At 34.7% G+C, this 23,439-nt stretch overlaps 1 protein-coding gene and 1 non-coding gene across 2 annotated transcripts; both read left to right on the top strand.

Moving 5' to 3' along the window:
• The first annotated feature begins 114 nt into the window (after nucleotides 1-114).
• TMEM167A (transmembrane protein 167A) lies at nucleotides 115-23,055 on the top strand. The gene is made up of 4 exons (XM_070412285.1): nucleotides 115-202; nucleotides 10,083-10,192; nucleotides 14,068-14,102; nucleotides 19,192-23,055. The coding sequence occupies exons 1-4, from the start codon at nucleotides 200-202 to the stop codon at nucleotides 19,260-19,262; spliced, it is 219 nt and encodes a 72-aa protein (XP_070268386.1). The 5' UTR covers nucleotides 115-199; the 3' UTR covers nucleotides 19,263-23,055.
• Nucleotides 11,746-11,879, top strand: LOC139009696 (small nucleolar RNA U109). The gene has a single exon (XR_011471407.1). It is a non-coding gene; the product is annotated as a small nucleolar RNA U109 (small nucleolar RNA).
• Nucleotides 23,056-23,439: the final 384 nt, after the last annotated feature.

The raw sequence follows: 23,439 nt of genomic DNA, 5'->3' as shown, positions 1-23,439 counted from the left end.
GGGCGCGTGACGTCACTAACTCCCGCCTTTTTCCGGTGGAGAGAAGCCTATCCTGCTTTCTCCTTCGCGCGGCTCAGGAGGCGGTACCCTGAGAGGCCCAACCGGAAGGCCGGAAGGAGCGAGACCGGCAGGCAGCGGGCCCGCCTTTTCCGCCCTGGGCCCGGAAGGGTGATGTGGCTGGGGCTTCGCCGGCCTCACTATGGTAAGAACTGGGGCTGTGGGGTCGTGGTTGAGCTTTCTGAAGGGGCTGTGGCCCCGAATCGGGGCTCGAGGGTTGGGAGGCGGCCCGGGGAGCGCGGGCCAGAGATCCTTGTCACTAACTTAGTTCGCCCGGGGTTCGGGGGCTGCACAGGCCCGGGAGCCATGTGGCCCCTGCACGCCCAACCCGGGAGAACCGGGGCCGACCCCCCAAGTATGACCCCTGGACCTGGAGCCCCTCCCGTTCTCAGAGGCCACTTTCTTGATCTCTTTCGAAGAAATGTGCTGGTTTGGCTCTTGGTGGTCCTTGACCCTTGGAGACATGGCTTCTGGAGTTTGCTCTCTGTTACTTTGCTCTCCTCTCCCTATGCCCCTGATCCAGATCTTTTACTTTTAATTGTTGTCCAACTTTACACCTGACTTTTTATCTGTAGAATTAGTGGCCTTTAGGTCCCTCCTACTTGATTCTCTAACCAGTGGTTCTCAACCTTCCTGATGCCGCGACCCTTTAATACAGATCCTCGTGTTGTGGTGACCCCAACCATAAAATTATTTTCATTGCTACTTCATAACTGTAATTTTGCTACTGTTATGAATCGTAATGTAAATATATGCAGGATGTATTTTCATTGTTCGCGACCCACAGGTTGAGAACTGCTGCAGGGATGCTACTTTACACACCATAGGTTTCATGATTGGAGGTTTCTGCAAAGATGGGTTTTCTTCTGGCCTCAGGCCTTCTTCTCCTTCCATCACGTTTTTAAGGTTGTATGTGTTATTTTGTGTTACTGCAGATTCATCTGCTAGTGGAGGCCTCTTAGAAAAGTTTGAAATTAAATCACAAAAGTTTGCAAAGGAAATGCTTACTTCTTCAGCCTGAAAAAAAGGAGGTAAAGCCAGCATGGACAGAGGACAGATGCAGTGTCAGTAGTAAAAGAACAAGCACCCAAGCTCTGTCTGAGGCATTGTACCTGTGTTATGATAAAATGCCAAAAGCCTCTGCTTCATGCCCTCATGATGAAGTCCGTGCCAAATGTTGCAGTTATGAGCATATTTGGGGGGAAAGGATGCCTGCCTTTTATTATAGAATCAAAAGCAACCACAATGCCCAAAGTGCTATTCTGCAATAGTTGCTAAGCTTGTATTCCCAGAAGTTCCCACAGCAGAAAACGTTTAGACATTTAATGGAAAACGTATTACTTGTTATAGCTTTATGCTAGCTACTTTAATTATAGCTAGGACATAAGTCATAGTCTCTTCCCTGGAGAAATTTACCACTCACTTATAGAGGAGCTAGCAGTTGGCCCCAAGTTATTCCTTCCTTGGACAAGGATACTGTCCAGCTTCTTTCTCCACCTACCAAATGGTAAGGCGGATACACTTGCTCTGAAAGAGTGTCATTAGTGAGCTGTCATTTAACTTAGATTTGGTTCCTTCAATTTAAAAAGAGTAGAGAGACTCTTACTCTTAATTCTTATATATCTTCCAAGAAGTTTATAAGCATTGTCTTATTTCAAGCTTAAAAGCATTGTCTTCTTTCAAGCCCACAACGAATTCTGAGTAGATGAAGGAAGTCAGGGACAGGGAGATCGATGGGCTTGGGGTTGCACAACCTAGTAGAACTCAAATTTATTTTAATGTCCAGATGCCAAAAATCTTCATTTGTTGTTAATAGAAACAACCTAGTAGGGGATGAAATGTCTCAGTTATTTGTCACTCATATGTAATATGCCAGTCAGACATGGGTGGATAATAGAAACAACTGCCGGTGGTTAGCTTTTCATTTCTGCTCTGTTCCTGTGAGCTTCAGATGTCAGCATTGAGTTTGCACCTAAACTTGGTGTATTTATGAAGTTACCCAGTGATAATGACTTAAATCCGAGTTACCTTATTTTAATGAATTCTTTTTAAAATGCTTTTCAAGGCCATAAAATGTTTATCAACAGTAATAATTTACAACTATCAGCATAAACAGTATGATAAGTAGACCACTTAAGAATTAATATTTTTTAGAAATTTAGAATACTTTGTTCTCCCTAAATTTTTATATCTTTCAAGATTCACTTCAAGTTTCATCTGTTCCTAAAAAGCCTTCCCTGTCCTATTTTTGTCTGGTCCTTTTAGGTATCCATTTGGGCTTCCAGAGTCCTTGTATATATTTCCAGTATCCCACTAGCATAGCACTTATTGCAAGAAAACAGCAAAAAAGGTGTTGCCTATATTTCTCCCCTCTTTTGGCAGAGTTCTCGAAGTGGAGACTAGATCTTTCAATCTTGACATCACAGTGTCAATTAAAGTTAGTACACCAAATGAATGAGAGTTTGGAATACAAAGTCATGTGAGACATGCTCAGTGTATTCAAGGACTTCACAATCCAGTGGAAAGGTCTATTAAATAAGTAAATTCCATGTGGTATCTGCTAATATTTAGAAAGACAATCTGTGTAGTGGAAAGACTGAGCCAGGCGGTCAAAATCATTTCCAATTCCCATCCTTTTCTTGGTTAAACTAAGGAAGTTGATCTTCATTTCATTTATTTGTTGATGTATTAGGTGACTTACAGATATTCTCATTTAATGCTCACAAACTCTGCAGAGTGGGAGCTTTTGCCCACATTTTATATTTAAACTGAGTATAAGAGAAGGGGTGCAAAATGTTCTCCCTCGTCTTATAGCAGAAAGAATATTAGCACAAAAGTTCTAATGGAACACAAAAATGAGTAATTCTGGCTGGGAACTGCTGCAGAGAGATAATGCTCTGACCTGTATGTTCAAGAGTGATTAGGGATTACCTAAGGCAGGGGTTCTCAACCTGTGGGTCGAGTCCCCTTTCGAGGTTGAACGACCCTTTCACAGGGGTCGCCTAAGACCATCGGAAAACACATATATAATTACATATTGTTTTTGTGATTAATCACTATGCTTTAATTATGTTCAATTTGTAACAATGAAATTGGGGGTCACCACAACATGAGGAACTGTATTAAAGGGTCGCGGCATTAGGAAGGTTGAGAACCACTGACTAAGGAATCATTAGCTGGAGCTGGACAGTGTTCTCTATCTTTTAGATAACAGATAAAGGAAGTGGCAGTTATGGAGCCAAAGGGCATCAAGTTGGATAGTTGCTTGGAAACTGGCAGCAATAGCAGTTAAGTACTGAAATGATGAAAAATGAGACTAGAAAGATTGGGGCCAGATCTTGAAGGGGTTTTTGCCATACTAAGGACTTTATATTTTGATGATGTTTAATTGTTTACCTGGTAAAAGACTTGGAGCAGGGAAGAGAATGGTGTGCATTTTAGAAAACCAACTGGTAATAATACAGAGGGTATATTAAAATAGAAGATTAAAATTTGGGAGACCAAGTTAGAAATAAAAGCAGTGATCCAGGTAGTATATGATTGAATGCCTCAACTCTTGACAATAGTAGTTAGGTTAAAGGAAAGGATAAATAAGAAAATAATTTTGAAGGTGTTGCCAGTGAAGAACAGAGTTGGGGTGCTCCTAATCTGGACTGTAGTTTTATGCATAGCAATGAAAGTTATTAATTTAAATGGAAAGTGTAAGTAGAGAAAGTCTCTCCATACTTTTGAAACAGGTCCAGAGAGATCAAATGCCTATTTAGTCCAGCTTCCTCACTTTACAAAGGGAATTAAACTGATGCTTAGAGATGATGATTTACCCAAGGATACATTTATACACTTGGATTATTTCATTAAATAATCCTAATGTTTACTAGCCACAGGTACTCAGAGAAGCTGGTGTGTTCTTAGCATTGAAGCATTAAGCAATCCTGGTTTCTGAGTTTCAAATTAAACTAAGATAGCTTGACCTTAATGTTCTAATAATGCTAAAAGAAAATGTTAAATATTTCTATGTATTAGTGAAAATCTTTTCAGTCACCTGTAGTCAATTATTTGGGGTAAATGGAGTATTTGTGTATGTGTTTGCATATTCACATACAGGCTTACATTTTTCCCTGTATTTCCGTTTTCAGAAATAATAGTGGTACATATGAATTTACAAGTACAAACTAGTTGAAAAATGCTGACCTGACCTAGATTTGTAAATGATAAAGTGCTGACCCACTTTTCCAGTGCTGTATAATTTTGTAACACAATTAGGTCAGGAATGTCATCTCTGGGTTTCTTTCGTCGACCCCCAGAGAGGGATAAATGACTTCAGTTTTGTGTAAAAGCAGTAGTTATTAAAGTAAGTAAAATTGCTACTATTTGGAGTTTTTTAAATTTAAATCTTTGGTATTCAGTTCTTGATTAAAGTGAATTTTAATTAAACTGGCAGAATTAAATATGTTAATAAAAATGTGTTTCCCACTTCGGAAACAGTCAACATTTAAAGCTCTCAGACAGTGTTAAGCATAAAGAAGGCCCTTAATTAACAAATTGATTAAACAATATTTTAATAATCTTAAAAATAAAGACATAAGCTACTTGTAGCCTAAGTGATCCAGGACTAATGAAAATACTATAGGCTTAGTTAAAGTCTTATGGTTAGCAACCAGTCATTGAGCACTCTCTGGGCAAATCACCCTTCAGCATATTAGTATGCATATTTCTGCTGCTTTTTCTCATTGTTTCTTTATTTGAACCTTTAAACTGCTGGGATCTTTTCCTTTTTTTCCTCTGTTCCTAATGTTTTGGATGGTTTCTTTTACTTAGAAGTATTTTTATTTATACATCTAAAAACAAAACTTTATATTGAATTCTTTTCCTTATATTCAGACTCAGTGACTAGTTTTAACATCTTGCTGATCTTTCAGTAGACAACTTGTGTGCAGACCCGCGTTGTCTTGTGACTAGTTAGCATTAACATTCAGGAATGATTCCAAAAATAAGAAATTATATCTGCATAGATAAAATGACAAAAACGGTATCTGAAATAGGTATTGCTAACTTTTCAAACACTTCAGTATAGCAAATTTTAAAAAGGTGTATCAACATTGCAAATAATTTCGTGTTTGGACATAAGCTTTGCATTGACCAATTTCTTTGTCTTCATTGATAAATGATTTCATGCATTGTAGTGGTGGCCAAATGAAAATCTAAATTATTTTCATTATTTCAAATGGACTGAGAAATCATGATTTACTTTAAAGAGATTATACAAAGTAAATGACTCATTAAGTTGATTTCCTTCTGGTTTAGATAAATTAATTCAGTACAATAACACTAATTATGTGAAGTATTTTAGAAGCTCTGATTAGCTATGCATAGTGTGATAGGTATGGAGTATGGAGGGATAATAAAAGGGGCCTTTGGAGGAAAATAGTTGGAGATTTCCCATTACCATTTTTTTTTAAGCACAACTGTGAGAGTAATGGTCAAAAGCCAAGGGTTACCATTTTGACTGTATTCGAGGTTGTTTGTGCTCCAGGTGCCCAAGCAACCCTGCGTCTAGGAAATGTCATTGAGATACCTCATAAAAAGGAAATGTTTGTAGGTGTGGTCAACAGAATAACACATACACACACACACAACACACACACACAAAAGAAAACCCTGTAAATATGTTCTTATTTGGCAAAAGGAACTTTGCATATTTGATTAAGAATTTTGGAATGGGATGAGTATCTTGAATTATGGGGAGAGGGAAGGGACGATTTAATCACGAGGATACTTGTAAGAGGGAGGAAAGGAGGGACATAAGTCACACAAAAAGTGATTGCGGAAGTCAGGGGGTCACTAGCGAAGGAATACATGCAGCCTCGAAAAGGCAAGAAAATAGATTTTTCCCTAGAGCCTCCAGAAGGAATCGTTTATAACTCCTTAGTTCCCATGTGCATTATTTAGTGTTAATACATGTAGCTAGTATTTATTAAGCTGGAAAGCATGCATTGTATAACCCCCTGCCGTTGTCACAGGGTGTCCTCACGGAAAACTAGGTAAACCTGAGATTGGAGAATTCTTTGAGGTTCTAGAATTTTCTGCCAGCCAGCTTGCCCACTTAGTCATCGAGACCTCTTAGGTGATCAGAAGAATACACATTGTCCCATATGCAATCACCGGCTGCCTGATAAAACTTTCTCTGAATTCCAGTTTGTGATACAAAAAGATTTAAATATTGAAAGGAAATTACCTAAGGCCTTTATTTTACCCTACAGCCTATGCCCTTAACATAAACATGATCTTTGCTTCTTCCTTCTGGATTTTCCAAGTATTAATGACAAGTAAATATAAATGCAAAGGAGTATGTGGAGGTTTCTCTTAAGTAAACAATATGCAGCAGTCTGATCTGCACTTTTTTGTAATAACGTGCAATGTTAATTTGGAATCTAAGTATGCTCTTGCATTTGTTAAAATGATATTATTTGTGATTGTTTACAAGTTCCTGTTCACTCAGCATTTTTCAGTGACTACTGTGCCCTTTTTTTTTTTAATAGTCACCGGGGTGAATAAGAACCCCAATAAAATAGAGGATACAATTACAGTACAGTTTGATGGGTACTGTCATAGGCATCTATGTGTGTAACACATGTCAAAGATCCTGACTGACTGCTTGTTGTGGAGAGTGGGGACAGGAAAGATTTCACAGAGGAGGTACCTCTTGAGTTGAGACCAGTTTCAGTCAGTTCTCCAGGCAGCCAAAACTAGATGGAAATGTGCGAAAATACAGAATACCTTGAAAAAGATTTCATGATTTAAAAGATCTGAAAAAAATTAAACACAGTAAACGAATTTTACTTCCTTTACCACCTTATCATCTTTCCTTCTATTTTGTGGTCAGATATGCTTTATTTTTTCTTGGCTTCTTCCCTTTTCTTTAATAACACTTCCCTATTTAAAATCCCAATTAATTTTCTACAGAGCAGGAACATCTGTTTCCTTTAACCCTGAGACTAACATTTTATATCAGTGGCCAACAGATGCTAAGCATTAAGAGGAATGCTTAGGCAGGCTAAGCCGTGGTACACTAATGTCTAGAAGTTGAAACACTTTAAACCAGTCTGAGTACATCTCAAAGACTTTACCACCTAAGATTATTTGTTTAAATTTTAGGGTTTATAAACCCCAGGAATAAAGTTGTATGTACTATATATTTCATACTTGTAAATGATTTTCATTTTTTAAATGGTTTAACATACAAATGTATATGACACACCCCACTTCTTTAATAATAGCCATGTTTCTAAGTGCCTCAAAATCTTTTATTATGAAAAATTCAAACATACAAAGGTAGAAAGAGGAGCACAATGAAGCCTCATATACTCAGCATTTCATCAACCCTACTCCTTCCACCACACACACACTGGATTACTTAGAAACCAATCCCAGACAGCATATCATTTAAGCATGCCTCTTTAACAAGACATTCAGGGAAGGAAAAAAATATACATTGCAAAATCATGAATTTAGGTACTCCATTAAGGAAGATGAGAAAGCTTCTTTGCGAATTTATTTTCCAGCCACTTTACTACATAAATCCTTTGCTTAATACAATAAATCTGCGCATTATTCCCCAAACATGCAAATTTCTGATTCTGTGGAATGCTTTACATGCTTTGGTCGCTTCTGGAGCCTGCTCTCTGTTCTTTGCCCATCTGATTATGCTCTTTCAGGGCTTGATTCAGTTCCTGCTTTCTCCTTGAGGCTTTTCCTGACTTTCCTTTATGAAAACAGCACTTTTTTGTCAGCATGGCTCAGTAGTCACATATGCTACAGCGAATGGCTATTTAGTTTTGAAAATACATGTCCTATTATAACTGCTGTATACCTCAGTTAAGATGTATAAAGTAAGGGTATTCATAACATATATAGGAGGATAAATAAGATAATCTAAAATAAGCACTCAGTGACTATCCATTGTTGTAAAGTCCTGGAGGAAAGGAATCATGCTATGTACTTTTTAAATTCCATATCTAGCCTTATACCCCAGAGTAGATATTAAATATATGTTTAGTTATGTTGGCTGGAAGGAAATATATCTCATGAGGTTATTATCAAATACTGTATTTATCAACATACTGATATGTATGTTCAATATACATGTTCAAAATATGACCTTTGGAAGGTAAGCATTGTGAGATATTTATTATTTTCTATCTAGAATTGATCCTGAGTTCATCCATTAACTCTGTTTAAGTTATAAAATGTGTATCACTTGTCTTCACCGATGCAAAATTAAAATCCAATTCAATTAAAACAAAGGCATATTTAAATTTACTCTTTATCTCTGAAAAAATGATTTCCATAGAAAAATAACTTAAAATAACACAAAAGATTTTTGTTTATCTTTTTCAGACCGTAATACTTAGAAAGTTTGAGAAATCCAAAAAAGTTGAGAAGTAGGTTAAAAACCTTGCAGAGATAATCACTGCATTATACTTTTGAATAAAGCTTTACATAGCTAAAGATATGATTGTGAAATCGTGCATGCTGCTTTTCCTACCACTTAGCATTGTATGTAATCATTTTTTGTCCTTAAGGATATTGGTAAATAACGTATCTTTTTTAAAAATGTTTTGAATAGTTTATAAATATTCTAAAAATGTATAAAAGGTTAAAAGTATTATGTCAATTTTTGACAGGGCTAGTTTCTTTTTTTTAGAATTCTGGCCTTTTTTTTCCATGTGAACTTCAAAATCAATTATCTCTATTTCAAAAATAACTTGTTGATATTAAGTTCACTTTAAATTTACAGATTAATTTTACGATACTGCCTTCTAAAATAAGAATCAGGTATAGCACTTCATTCTACTTCTATGTTCTTCATTATGTCTTAAGGTTTTGTCAGTTTTGTTCTTTGATGCCAATCTTGAGCATTTCATATTAAGCTTATTCTAGATATTTTGCTATTGTACGTGAAATCTTTTTTTTCTATTATGTCTTTTAACTGGTTGATGATATAATCATGAAGGCTATTGATTTAAATATTTTAATTATGTACCCCGCCACCTTACTTAATTATTTTATGGTCTTGTATTTGTTTTTCACTAGATTCTTTTGGGTTTATTATATATACAGTAGCATTTGTGCACTTTTTATTTATTCAACCATCCCTTATTTGGTTCCTAATGTGTGTTAGGTGCTACGAATTGAGTCTGATAAGACAATGTCCACTCTTCAGGGACCATTCAGTATTATAATAAATGTATATCAGTTTGCTATGGGAACAGAAAGGAGAATTCTGTATGAAATAGGAGAGGGGAAGCAGATGAGTTCAAGATTTCCTGGAAAAGATAATGCTTGAGCTGAATATTGAATAGAGTAAGTCTACCTTTCTTTTACTATGACTGGGAACTTAAGATTTCCTGTGTTATTTTTATTGAATAACTTTTAAACATTCAGCAGTAAATGATCAAGTGCTTTTCTTTCACCAAAAGTAAATAACATAGTATGAATCGGTGCATGATTGCTTAAATTTAAAGCATCCTTATCCTAAAAGGATTTCAGAATTGAAAGAAACTTTAGCCAACATTTAGTCCATCTTCCTACTCTCCACTCAGTTTTACAGATGTGAAACAGAGACTTAGAGGCTAGTGATTCCATCGAGATCATGTAGCCAGCTACTGGTAGAGCTTGGAGACTCTTTGTCCTACATGTAGTCTGGCCCTCCAGAACATCTGTATTAATTACATATTGATTCAGCTTTGATGAGCTATTTTGGATTTGTGACTTTTTTTGTAGTAGTGTTTTTAGAGTTGTTGAATTTAGAATTTTTGTTACATCTTCTCCATCCCTTAGCCCAAAGACTAAAGAAGAACGTACACTCTCAGAATACCTTATTATTTTGATTTTAAGTGTTCTCAGACATGTTTTTCTGTTTGGCTTTTTGAAGAAAAAAATACGATTCTTTATATGGACTTGTCAGGCATATTTTGCCTATGCAGGTTTTCTTTTGATATTAATTTTTCTTTTTCTCTTTTTAGTCTGCCATTTTCAATTTTCAGAGTCTGTTGACTGTAATCTTGCTGCTTATATGTACCTGTGCTTATATCCGATCCATGGCACCCAGCCTCCTGGACAGAAATAAAACTGGGTATGTTACTAATGATGTCTAATCACCCAAATTAATTCTTATAGATATTGAATGTAAATTATTCTAAACGTCATTCAACAATTTAATTTCTATATGTAGCTTAGTTTTGTAATAACTTTTTACATTATTTTCTTTCTCTGTTTTAAAAATCAAACTATATTCACAGAATCTTATTAAATAAAAAAGATAAATATCAGAAGTGACCTGAAATTTGTTAGATTGAAAAATATGTATATTTAAAAGATGCAACATATTTTTTTGCTGGGATTAAGAATATAGAATAATTAGTAAAATTGGTTGACACATTTTGAAAGTATTAAAGTTTGTAAGCATACTTTCTATAAAAATAATAATATAGATATTCTCCAGTCTAAGACTGCTCTAATCATATGAACTCCCAGTCTATATCATAAAGTAAACATCTTTGAAGAAATTTATTTACTTAAACATTCTTGGGCATGTCACATCCCTGTTAATTATTAGATTCATTATCCCTCCCCCAAAAAAAATTTGAGCTTAGTATCATAACACACAGAATTAAATGTTAAAGTGTAATGTTCATAATACAGAAATACATGTTGAATTTAACCAAAAGGAGAGTATATTAAAAAAAGAGAACATGTGGTAAAAACTGTTTTCTTTGCCTTATATATTTGTTAATTTTCTATGAATAATTGTCTTAATCCTTTCATGATAAGAGCCTGTACCTCACTTAATGATTTTAAGAAATAAAAGGATGAAATAATAGAATATTTCACATAAGAATAATTATCTCCAGCACCTTTTTTTGTTTTTAACAGGAAGATAAGATAAAGGCCAAATTAGGATCCTGAAAGGTCAAACACTTCTCTTCTACAAAAGGCCAAGTGGTAGATATTCAACCATGAGAGTAATAATTTCTTCTCTCTTTCCTTCAATCCTATTCTATCTTTGGAGTCCTAATTAATATCAATCCAAACATCCCATTCTCTAAATTATTTGTGTGTGTTTTTTAACCCTTTTTATTTACTAGGGTTGTTTAAACATTTGTAAAGAAATAAATAGAGCGCTAACCAGTTTTGAATATTGAAAATAGTTAGTCCTGTTCTAATAAACTGATAATCTGTCTCTGTTTGCCTGAGGGATTTTATTTAATTTACTAAAGTTGAAAACAGATGCTATTTGTCCATCAGTTTTTATGACCATGCCCCATTTCCTTTGTAGACATTGTCTTTTTGTCATTCCTTTTTTTCTAAACTATTGCACTTCGTCTTCGGCACTCAATTTAATACTTTGTCCATTTGTTGAAATTGCTTAATTGTATTTGTTTCTTACTTGCATGTGAAGTCTTTTTACCCAACCAGTTTTATTTCCTCCTTTCCTTCCTCTGTAACCCCAACTATTACTTATAGTTAAAGCATATGGTAGAAACCAGTAAACATTCTCATTGATCCATTGTTTGGATTTCTAATATAATACTAACTTCTGTCTGTTATACTTTTAAGTGTTTGTTTCATTAAAGAATAATCACATAATAGAATAGAATATGTTGATGCTATTATGAAGAAAGTAGATTGCATGTGGAAATATGTCTGTTCCTCATTCCTTTGGGAGCAGGAATACCTCCATAACATGCTACATAAAAGGAGTTCTCAGGGCTGCCAACCTTACAGTAGAGGTTGAGTAGTAGTATATTTCTCCTACAAAGAAGACCTAAGAAATAACATGCATATTTTTACACTTTAAAGTTTATGTTGATAGTCAAGTCTTTGGAAGCTTTTTAAAAAAAAACTTTTCTGTTTATATAAATATTAAGCCCCATTTTATTTTGATTTGTTTATAAAATACTTTCTGCAGAAAAATTTATACACCATTGTCTTTTTTTGTTACAATACATATCTTTACAGTAAGTATTCCATGCTTAAGTTGAGAGTCTAGGTCGATTGCATAAAGCTAGTTCTTGATGACTTCACTGTTGGAAATAACAACTTAATTTTTTGCTGCTTCAGATAACAGAAATAAAAAGCAACAGAAAAAAGCTTGCTATTTTGTCTTGTTTCCTATTTTCGTAGACCTGATAGCTTTATCAGAAGTTATACTTACGGGCTCAGAGCCATAGAAAGTAAGCAGCATAATTGTATGGGTTTTTACCATCTATTAAAATTCCAGTGTTTTAATGAATAGCATTTGGAATAATACAGAAATATGTCTAAGAAGAAAATATGTCTAATAAAGGCCAAAGTGGCAGTGGTACATCTCTCAGTGGCCAAGTTGGGAATTTTTATTTTATTTGAATAGCTTTAATATGTCAGCTGTGCTGTACACATTTGATGATACTCATAGAATATTATATCTGAAAAGACCTTGACTGTGATCATGTGGTTTCAGACTATGTTCTGTGGGACTTTAAGCTTCCCACGGAGGAGCTCCAGGTATCCTGCCTGAGTCCCACAAGCAGAGTAGCTTTAAATCAATAGTGTATATTATAATCAATAGGTTTTTAGGATCAAGGAACCATGGCATTACAGACCACTAACCTATTGTCTTCCATTTTTTATGAAATATAATCTGATTTTAAGTGATATCTGAAGTTATTATCACATGTGCCTTTAGCAGCCTCTGTATTACTGAACATAGCACATGGTCACTGTTCTAAAGACTTGCTGAGTAAAAACTTATTTAATCCTTTTAACAACCCTATTGAGTGCTAAATGCTATTAAAGAGATAAATGGCTCAACTTAATCACAGTTAAGCAACCAGTTAAGTAGGATTAATTTTAGGCACAATCTGGCCCTTTTATTAGCCTTCATTACTTTCATTCAAGAGTATATATAGTTTTTGTCCTTTTATTCTTATAGCAAAATTGTTTCACCTGTCAGAATGTCCATCCTTCAAAATAACTTCTATTTTTACCCATTTTATTTAATCTGAAGTAAGAGACTTTGCTTTGAGGTCAGGAAGCTATTATACTTCAGAGGAGGAAGAACCTATTTAGAACTTAATTGAACCAGTATTTTCTTTCAGTCTTAATCATTCGAATATAATGAATGATTCATTAACCAGACATCTCTTTGGGCAAAAAGAGGGTAATATAAATTTCCCTGGAATTTAAGTATCATGATTTTATTACACTGATCCTAACTTACTACAATAAGTAATTTTAATTTATCTTAACTTGTAACCATGCACAACACCATTAATTATTCTGTCAGACCAACAAAATAGTTATCTACAGTGTTTTTATTTTTTCTGATATCTCTATTCATTGAATGTCTTTGATTGCTTTTTTTTTTTACATTGGTACTTTTTATATGTTAAATAAGTGATATATACATATAATATGCATTTAATCATAATATATTCATTTGTAGAATTGAAATGGACATCTTCATTTGCATTCTCTTTTATTTCCAGAAAGTGTTTTTAAATTGCCATATTTAATTACCTTATATACATTGTCCCTAAACTGGGATTTTCTACTTATGTTGAAAAAATAGGCACATATTTTTGTATTCTTCTTTGTTGAATGTTATAGTTTTATAGATGCTTTTTCTGGAGTTCATGGTTGTAAATTCTTTAAATATAGAGCTGCATTTTAAAAGACAAAATAGTAAGCCCTTATGCAAATTTTTGCAACTTTTGCATTAATCTACAGTAGGTTTAACCTAGGATACCACATGCATTCCAGTTAGTAAGTTTATATACATTAGTAGTGGTTAAGTTATTGTATTCTACTTTTCTACATAAGTAACTTAATATCAAACTAATTTCAGTTTGGAAGCAAAGCATCAAAAGTTAAAATACTAATATAATGAATTCTCTCTATAATACTGAGAGAACGATTTATCTTTCCCAGTAATCAGTAGCTACTTTTTTTCTTTTTTCTTCTATGCAGATTGTTGGGTATATTTTGGAAGTGCGCCAGAATTGGTAAGTGTCTGTATAATCTTCCTTTCTTCAGCAGTAAATTGTTGGCCAGTTTACTTATGTCCTATTCACACAAATCAATGTCAGTTTTTACAGTGCAGGCTTCCTAATTTTCTGCAATTTTGTAAAAGTTTGTAGAGTTCTCTGAATTCTTTTTCTGTTTTTTCCCCCCTATGTTTTTTAAAGCTAGACTTGGTGGATACCTGGTGAATATGAGAAAAGTCTCTCTTAAAATTCAGGTATAAATACTGCGCATTCCTGGTTTTGAGATTTTAGACAAATATGTATAGTTTTATGCACATATGCCTATAGTAGAGAGCATTTTGTTCTGTATCATGTGTACCTTTTGGATAACTGAGGATGACTTTCCCATCAATAAAAGGCTTGCTGAGTAACTACCTAAACATAATCATTTTATTGCCCTATGCTAAGTCATAGAGTATTATTTGTTGCTTTTAGAAAACATTAACTTTTGTCTGTTAAACCCACATGGACATAGCTGAGCTTTATTATGATTGACTAAGTTAACATAAATGTAGTTATCTTTTAACTTTTCATAAGATTACTAGCATCTTAAGTGTATTTATATTTAGATGATAATATACTCTTGTCTTATTCAGCTATCTTTATAATATGTAGCACAGTGTCCAGCAGCACATAGTAGACTCTCAAATGATTGGTAGTGAATGGATTAAAATGTATTGCATTGCTGTAATTCACCAGTACTCTTGAATAATAGATTATACCTGTTTTAACATAGCTTGTTCCAAAAACAACTACTTCGGGGCATTGGTACTTACACCACCTCAACTGAAAAAATGACTATTTCTTGTCCTCTTTAAAATTGTTTATATGACTCCCTCAACAAAATGATTTTTATACTCTCTTCTAACATTGAATTTATACAATACTACTTTTTTCATAAGACTGTCAGGCGTTAATAATGAAGAAAATAGCCAATCTGACAACTGCCTGAATTCCCTAAACTAATTTCTTTAGATAGGATGGAAAATTTAAGAATCATCTCCTTTATATAAGCTGTGCTCCCTTTAAAGTATTATGTTTTATTTTGATTGTCACTTTGCAGAGATGTGAAAGTTCTAGAAGATGGCCCATAACAGGAAACAAAATTTATTAAAGATTGAAAAATATAAACTGAATTCTTACAATATTTAGAATTTTTTTAAAGAAGACCTAAAAATTGATGTAATGTATCTAAAGATAATTATAGACATAACCTATTCTCAGTAAGGACTAAAAATTAATTGTAGGAGTTTTGAAAATTTTTAAAGCATCTTCCAAGATCCATATGGTGTTAACATTGAAATAATTTTGAGAGAGCAACTTTTTTCCCTTGAGCTTTTAATGATAGGCAAAACCTAGTCACAGTGGGAGTTGTAAGTATAATACTAAATTATCTAGAGTCCTTTTATTTTTTAAAACAAAAAATCTGTTATGATGAGATTATACATTTCCTTGGCCTTTTAGGTTTCTTCCTGTAGAAAACGATAGTAAAAGCACAAAGAGCTTCACAGAAAAGTACCTCTTTCAAAGCCCTCATTCTAATATGTTGACTATTGACACATACATTTTAAATTCTCTGAACTTAAAATTCAGAGAATTCATTGTGTTTTTAACATGTTACACTGTTCTTCCTCAGTGTTCTTTGTTGGGCTTTATTCTCTCTTAAACATTGATAGACATGAGAATCTTGTTTTGGTAAGAAATATTGACCTCAGATTGGTAAAACACAGACATAGCCTAGATAAGTGGTTGTCATTCGGGACATTTGGCAATGTCTGGAGATGTTTTGGATTGTCACAACTAGAGTGGGGGTACATATACTGGGTGTAGGTTAGGGATTTGCTAACCATCCTGTGATGCACAGGACAGCCCCTTCCAACAGAATTAGCCCAAAATGTCAATAGTGCTGAAGTAGAGAATACCCAGCCTAGATTTACAGAGCTTTGTGGTACAGACTTATCTGGCATTCAGTCATGCTCAACAGCTAGCTGCAAGCCCTGAAACAGTAGAAACGTTACACACTTCAAGCATAACCAAAAGCCCTAACCGGTTTGGCTCAATGGATAGAGCGTCGGCCTGTGACTGAAGGGTCCCAGGTTCGATTCCGGTCAAGGGCATATACCTTGGTTGCAGGCACATCCCCAGTGGGGAGTGTGCCGGAGGCAGCTGAATCGATGTTTCTCTCTCATCAATGTTTCTAACTCTCTATCCCTCTCCCTTCCTCTCTGTAAAAAAATCAATAAAATATATTTAAAAGAGAGAGAGAGAGAGAGAGAGAGAGAGAGAGAGAGAGATAAAGAGACACAATAGCACCATCGATGGCTAATGCTGATAGCGAATGGTAAATGTAAATATATATAAACCAGGCTGTGTGCTGCAGAGCCACGTCACCCGGAAGAAGAAATAATATTTTCGAGGAGCAGAGTGGTCAGAGAATTTCAAGTAAACTTCAAAGAGAGACATAATGGAGCAAGACAGTTTGAGAAAATAGAGAGAATGTCACTGCATTAAAGTAATTAATTCTAAATGTTCATTGGTAAAAGTACATACAGTATGGAGTCAGGAGGCTGAGCTTTCATCTCAGTATTATTAAGTTTCTAGTTCAGAAATAAAATATGAAGGTATTAGAAATTCATTTTATGTAGTAAATTAGAGAAGTTCAGCTTCATTCATTAGTCAACCCAGGTAACTCCTTTGCTCATAATTATGACTTGAAAATATAGCTAAAAATTTAGGACATTCAGTTTGTAGCTTAATGCTTTCCTGTAGTCTCATCTATTTTTATATCTAATTATAAACTGTCTTTCCTTTTTTTGCTTGCTCATTTATTATTTTTATTTTCCTCTCGATTACATGACTCTCATAGGTTAAAGAGTTCAGTTAACGTATTACTGCTTGCCAATTCTATAAATGCATTAGCTTTTCATTTTGGCAAAGGGACTTAAAAAATGTTGATGCTGATATGCTGCTTTCTCAAACACATGCTCCTCTTCTCTTGACACAGAATATATCCACAAGTAAAGGATGCAATTTTAATGGGAAAAGACCCAGCCAAATCATCTTATGTTACACATCACATTACAGCAACTGTTTCACATTCACGTATACAGAACCAAGACCAGACAAGATCTTACCCAAGTTCAACCAAAGATGTTTAATTCTACCACATGGCAATCTCTTTTAAGAAAATTAAAAACAGGAAAATGAAACCCATATGTAAATTATAGCAGTCTAAGTTAGAGAATGAGGAGGAGAACTTCCTCAAAAATTAATTTCCAGCAGATGGAAAATTTAGGACAATATTAATTTCTCTTTTGGGTGTTTAATAAGACTATTGGACAATGAGAGTTTCTAGCCCCAAGAAAGGTAACAGGCTTACTTATGGAATCTACCTGAAATTTATGTTGGAATGAGTCTGTGTGTCTTTTAATTTTGTTTAATAACAAGTTTTTACCATCAAAAAAATCAGCATTGCTTAAATTGATAACCCAAGGAGATTTAGCCCAAAATGTCAATAGCAATTTTTTTTCTAGTTGAGGTAGTGGTACTGTGAAAACACTATTCTCTCTAGATTTTCTTTTAGCTGGAAACAGTCCATTAAATGTCTATGGATAGAAAAACACTTTCAGAAAAACACCAAATGTTTATTTTATTTATGTGTGTATATAATATCTTTTATGACTATTCTCATTGAACAGACACAAAGATGTATACTCACTAACAATAAGACTGTGAGCTCAATTGAGGATTTTAGTTAGATAAGTGTGGTCAAATTTGATGTTTTTCTGAGGTAGTTAACTGACCTTGCTAAATGAAATAAGGAACCTAGTTACTAGAAAAGTGCTGGTTTTAAACATCACAGAAAAACACAAGTGTGTGATGTATAAACCATAGAGGGTCCCGGTACAAACCCAGGTACAAACTTCTATTTCTAGAAGTAGCACATCACTCTTTCTTCATCCTTTCTTATCCTCAAGGCAGCACATAAATACCTGGTGCTTTGTGGAATTGTACATCCTTGCAATTGCTAAAGAAACAGGAAAGAATAAGATGAATTTGAGTTAACTCAGAATCACAAATCTCTGTTTGCAACACCATTTCACAAGCCAACTCTAGGTCTATTTCATGCAAAGGAAAGTCACCCCAGTATAAACAGTCCTTAAACACATATAAAAATCAACTCATACTGAAGTGATTGTTTTAAGTTCTATTTCTGACCCAGAGTAATCATAACTATAAAAAACATATAAAAGGTTTGATAAGAAATTCATCTCAGAAACTGTTATATTTTGAATAGGTTTTTTATTAAGCATCTTATTTTATGCCCATTCTTAAAATGCATTTTTATTGATCACCCTCTGTTCATTTTCCTCCACAAATGCTTCTTTTTCCCTTTTAATTGCTACCAATGAGAAAAAAAAATGGCTAAAATTAGTATGTTGAATTTTTTTTTTTTTTTTTATGGAAGTTTTCCTTTCTGCAGAAAAAATTAAGCAATATTTGTTTGGCCTTAATTGAGGATAAATCATTTCTCTTGGATCTCTGTCCTACATTCAGTGTTGTATTTTTTTAATATCTGGTTTTACTCTGGCACAGGAATGGTGCATTGAAGATTTTCTAAACGAGTGAAAAGGAGGTGCTCTTAGAAATAAATTGATATAGTTTGTGCATTCTGTATTGTACTTTTAAAAATGTTTTTATGTTTTTATTGATTTTAAAGAGGGGAAGAGAGAGCGAGAGAGAGAAACATCAATTGGCTGCCTCCTGCATAGCCCCCACCAGGGATCAAGCTGCAACCTCAGGTGTGTGCCCTGACTGGGAATTGAACTGGTGACCTCCTGGTTCAAGGGTTGATGCTCAACCGCTGAGTCACACCAGCTGGGCTATATACTTGCTTTTATATTGCATCTAGTTCTTGTTTTCCCCACCCACCCTCAAAATATATGGACTTCATAACAATAACTTTATCTTGATTCTTATGTACTCTTCTCCAATAGTAAATAATAACCAAATCATATCTGTTAGCTACTCAGTTAATCAACTTGAATATTTCCCTTGTTTCCAACAGGTGAACGGAAGAGTCCTTATGTTGCAGTATGCTGTATAGTGATGGCCTTCAGCATCCTATTCATGCAGTAGCTTGGAAAAATACCTGAATTTAATTGCCATCAGATTTCAATATAAAAAGGGGACTTATCTGCAGAAAATAATGCAAAGAATGGATAACTTTGTTTCAACATTGAATGAGATAAATTCCCAGCTGCTGTTCTCTATTTTGTTATTGGACCAATGTTCTATATAATTAGGATGTAACTATTTAATACTCAAAGAGTTTGTAGCAATCAATCTCAGTACTGTCACTACAATATTACATTCTGCAAATGTCATTTCGTTGTGTCCAATACCAGTTTTTAGTGAGGTATCTCTAAGGCACATAGTAGAAAAAATTGGTAAATTATTCAAGTTCCTTTCACTGTGACTTGGAAGTGATATATCTTTATGGAATGAGACCGTATATTGAACTAGCTTTTTTATTGGGAAAAAAAAGGGTTCAATTTGTGTTGCTAAGGGTTGCATCATATTTAATAATACTTGCTTTACGTCTGGCCACATCATTTTGAGCATTAACCAGAGTACCTCTACTCTTAACGAACTCTGTAGTTTATAGCAGGTTTTCAAACTATTTAAAATAAGCCTATGCCATTCTAAGGAGAAAGATAAATGAGATGTGACTTGAGTAGTATTGAGAAAGTGTTCATATTTAACGTGAAAGGATTTAGAATAGCTGACTGGTGTAGTCGCTTCTGCAGCCTCTCTGGTTAAGTGTGGATAAATGTCTTAAGCGTAAATTTGACCAGCTGTCATTTTCTAAGTAAAACTATATTCTTAGAATAAAAAGAACAAAACAACAATTACAGAATGATAATCCTGTATTGTGTAGAGTCAGGTCTCCACTTATTTTAATTACCCTAAAATGCAAACTGTATTTTTTTTGTTTTTTAATACAGCACTTTGAATCTGGTTTATGTTTGTCTGTCAACTTGAACTGGAATCTCTTATGTAACTTAATAGGTGATGATTAATTGTTTTCAAATCTACTGATCCATGGACCATCTTAGCTAGAAATTTCCCATTATATATAGTATTAATTAGTTACTGTTCTCAGCTAATTGTTCTCCCTATTAAGGTAAAAAGAAAACAAATTTTTAAAAGAAAAGAGAATTATTTTAAAATGAGTCTGCTAGTAGCGCTTTCTGCAGAAACAAGACATAGATCTGAAAACCACCTCTTTTTAAAAATTAAACTACTTGGAAAGAATTCTAGGAAACATCTAAGAAAAGCTGGGTATGTGTTGCCAGCTTTTTCTTTTTCTTCTTTTTTCAAAAGATAAAAGCTGCTTGTAAGCTGACAATATATTTTATTTTACATTTTTGGCCTATCTAAAGCTGGTTTAAAGTGTTATATTTTGCTTTAGATAGAGAATCAGGTTATGGTAATTGTTCCTATTCTGAACTTTCTGTTGGGCTTTGCATTAGGTCATGGATTTTCAGGGTATCCCCAAAATAGTACTCTTTTGTCAGCATATATACATGCAGAGTAAGTCACCTTTCTGGGTCTGGTTTCTTATCCATCTGTTGTCCAACTCTGCTGCCAACTAGGCTTTCCAAAAGCTATGTCAACTAACTTTTCATATGTTAGATGAATCTAATACAAAAAAAAAAAAGATGAAAATTCTAGATAATCAATTCTAAGACATTTCTTTAATTTGGCATTTTGGAGGATGTAGGTGGAAGATAGAGGAAGCAATAATTTCTTTGGAAAGTCTGTGGTAATATATAAAAATTTGAACTCTGTGTAGATTCTGAACAGAGTGGGAGGCAACTTATTTCTGACCCCAGCCATTCTGACCTTTTGAGACAAACTGTTTTGGAGGTGGGAGAAAGACACAGGATTCTATGAATAAAGGCAGTTACCATTTTCTTTAATGTATTGCTTTCAAAGATTTACCACTGAATCCTATTCTATAACCCAAAAGGCAGTGTAGGTAGTTTTAAGCCTAGGGAATATTCAGATATTCCCTTTGTGGCGTTGGTGGGATGGTAGGATGCAGAAGAGGAATAAGGATCAGGTTCCACATCAGATGGACTGTTGCTGTCACAGTCTTACTGAGGGGCTGGATGGCATAATGGGCACTGCAGTTCACAGATTACTAGGTTCAGTTACTCTCCCTAACCTTCCTGGCTTCAGAATCTTTTGATTCCATCTCTCCTAGAATTTGTTTTGTACTTATAGTTAGTTCCTGGTTGGCCTCAGCTCTGCCAATGGTAGGGGCATGTCTTCTTTCTAAGCAGTCTTAAAAGATAGTCAATCAGAAGGCCACATAGTGTGTTGAATTCCCTCTGTGGCTTAAAGTTTAGAATCAAGTCCAGTGTCTCCTCAGTGCCTGTGCTGCTGGTGGAGGCACTATCCTGAATGCTCTTACATATTCAAATTCTAAATAGCCCTTTTGTGCTAGGGATAATAGTAATAAGCAATGCGTAATAGGCTCTTTCATCTTAGTGATATGCAGACCAGTCTAGTTTTATCTTAGGACAAAATAGAAGTTTGAATGAACTAACTTCTCCAAGTTTACAAAATCACAAATAAAACTAAGATCTCTGCTTAGTTTTTTGAAAAGAACTAGGACTTGTAAATAGAATATTTGTGTTTCATTATTCTTTCAAGAAGCATATAGTATATTATCACTAAAGATAGATAAGTACACATTTTCTTCCCTCCAGTAGTCATAAAGTAGTAGTGGGTGAAAGAGCATTTATTATTGAGATAATGCCAGGTTTCTAGAAGAAAATAAGGGTGACAACACAGTCAGGGATATGAACTTCCAAAGAAGCAATGCCTAAGCTGAATTTAAGAGCAGTATGCAAAGGTACCAGTGGTATATTGACCATAAGTACCTAGCGTGTGCCACCTGGGGATTAGTAAGACAAGCCTAGAAAGGTAAGCAGAGGTTAGATCCTGGAGGGTGTATATTTTTCTCATTTCCTATTACCTACCTCAAAATTGAAGCTCAATATGTGTTCCCTCCTGCCTAACAAAAAAAAAAAAAAAGTCAACAACAACAAAAAAATCCTTCCTTGGTGAATATATAAACAAGGTTGAACATATCTATTGGCCCAGGAATACAATAGCATACGCTTCAGAGACTCACCTGCTAAGTATATATAGCAAAGGCAACCGGGTCAAGTATTTTTAAGAACCCTAGTTACCCATACTCCATCAATGCCAAAGCAGCCATGATTGTTAAAGCACGCATCAGCACAAGAGCAGACATTTCTTGGGTGTACAAAAAAATATTTACAGTAAGCAAGGACTTAATGCTCTTTTCAAAGCCTGTGAGAGGTTATTGGATCATGGGAAGCTAAAAACAAGAATGGAAAGACTGCTCTTTACTTTCTTGGTATTCAGTAACAATAGATGTTCAGAAGATAAGTAGCTGAGCACAGCAAGTACGCAACTAACGTCATTTTGTTATAATATTGATGAGATGCCTTAGGAGCTTAACTCTAGTTTATATCCATTAGCCTATGGTGAACTTGCTTTTGCTATACATCGTTTTATTGGAAGTCACAGAACCTATTGATGTTAAGTGAGAACTTAACTCTAATAGTGTTGTGGATACTGTGCAGCCATGTTCTCAATAACAATTAGCAAGTTACACTAGCTTCACAATTATGTCATTTGTATACTGCCCTTCATGGTGTCTTTTACTTTGCCCTAAATTAATCCCAAATTATCTGAAATGCCACTCCAATGTCAGAAAAAAAGGGGGAGAATTGGAAATATATTTCCTGTGATTTTAAGAGTACAATTAATCATCTTTGGTTAGTCCTCATGCCTACGGTGTATAATAAAGATCAAAATGAACTCTCAAGAGCCTCCTAATTTTTATTGTCAGATGAGTGAAAGTTTCTTTAAAGGTTAAAAAAGTTGAAATTGCCCTGGCTGGTTTGGCTCAGTGGATAGAGCATCAGCCTGCGGACTCAAGGGTCCCAGGTTCGATTCCAGTCAAGGGCATGTACCTTGGTTGTGGGCACATCCCCATGGGGAGTGTGCAGGAGGCAGCTGATCGATGTTTCTCTTTCATCGATGTTTCTAACTCTCTATCCCTCTCCCTTCCTCTCTGTAAAAAATCAATAAAGTATATTTTTTTTAAAAAAAGTTGAAATTGACATCTTTTGAGTAAGATGGCAAAAGAGAAATGTTTTTTTTACCTTCATATTTTAATTAATGGTCAAGATCAGTTTGGGGGAGTTTA

This window comes from Myotis yumanensis, unplaced genomic scaffold, assembly GCF_028538775.1.
Source record: "Myotis yumanensis isolate MYYU_CA2020_CCGP unplaced genomic scaffold, mMyoYum1.0.hap1 SCAF_4, whole genome shotgun sequence".
NCBI lineage: Eukaryota > Metazoa > Chordata > Mammalia > Chiroptera > Vespertilionidae > Myotis > Myotis yumanensis.
Note: the sequence above shows the minus strand (reverse complement) of the source record. Positions and strands in the feature narration are given on the sequence as shown.

Excerpts from the sequence above, each read along its gene's own strand:
- TMEM167A (XM_070412285.1), top strand. Across the intron at positions 10,193-14,067 it reads CTGGACAGAAATAAAACTGG|ATTGTTGGGTATATTTTGGA; the intron begins GTATGTTACTAA and ends TCTTCTATGCAG. Across the intron at positions 14,103-19,191 it reads TTGGAAGTGCGCCAGAATTG|GTGAACGGAAGAGTCCTTAT; the intron begins GTAAGTGTCTGT and ends TGTTTCCAACAG.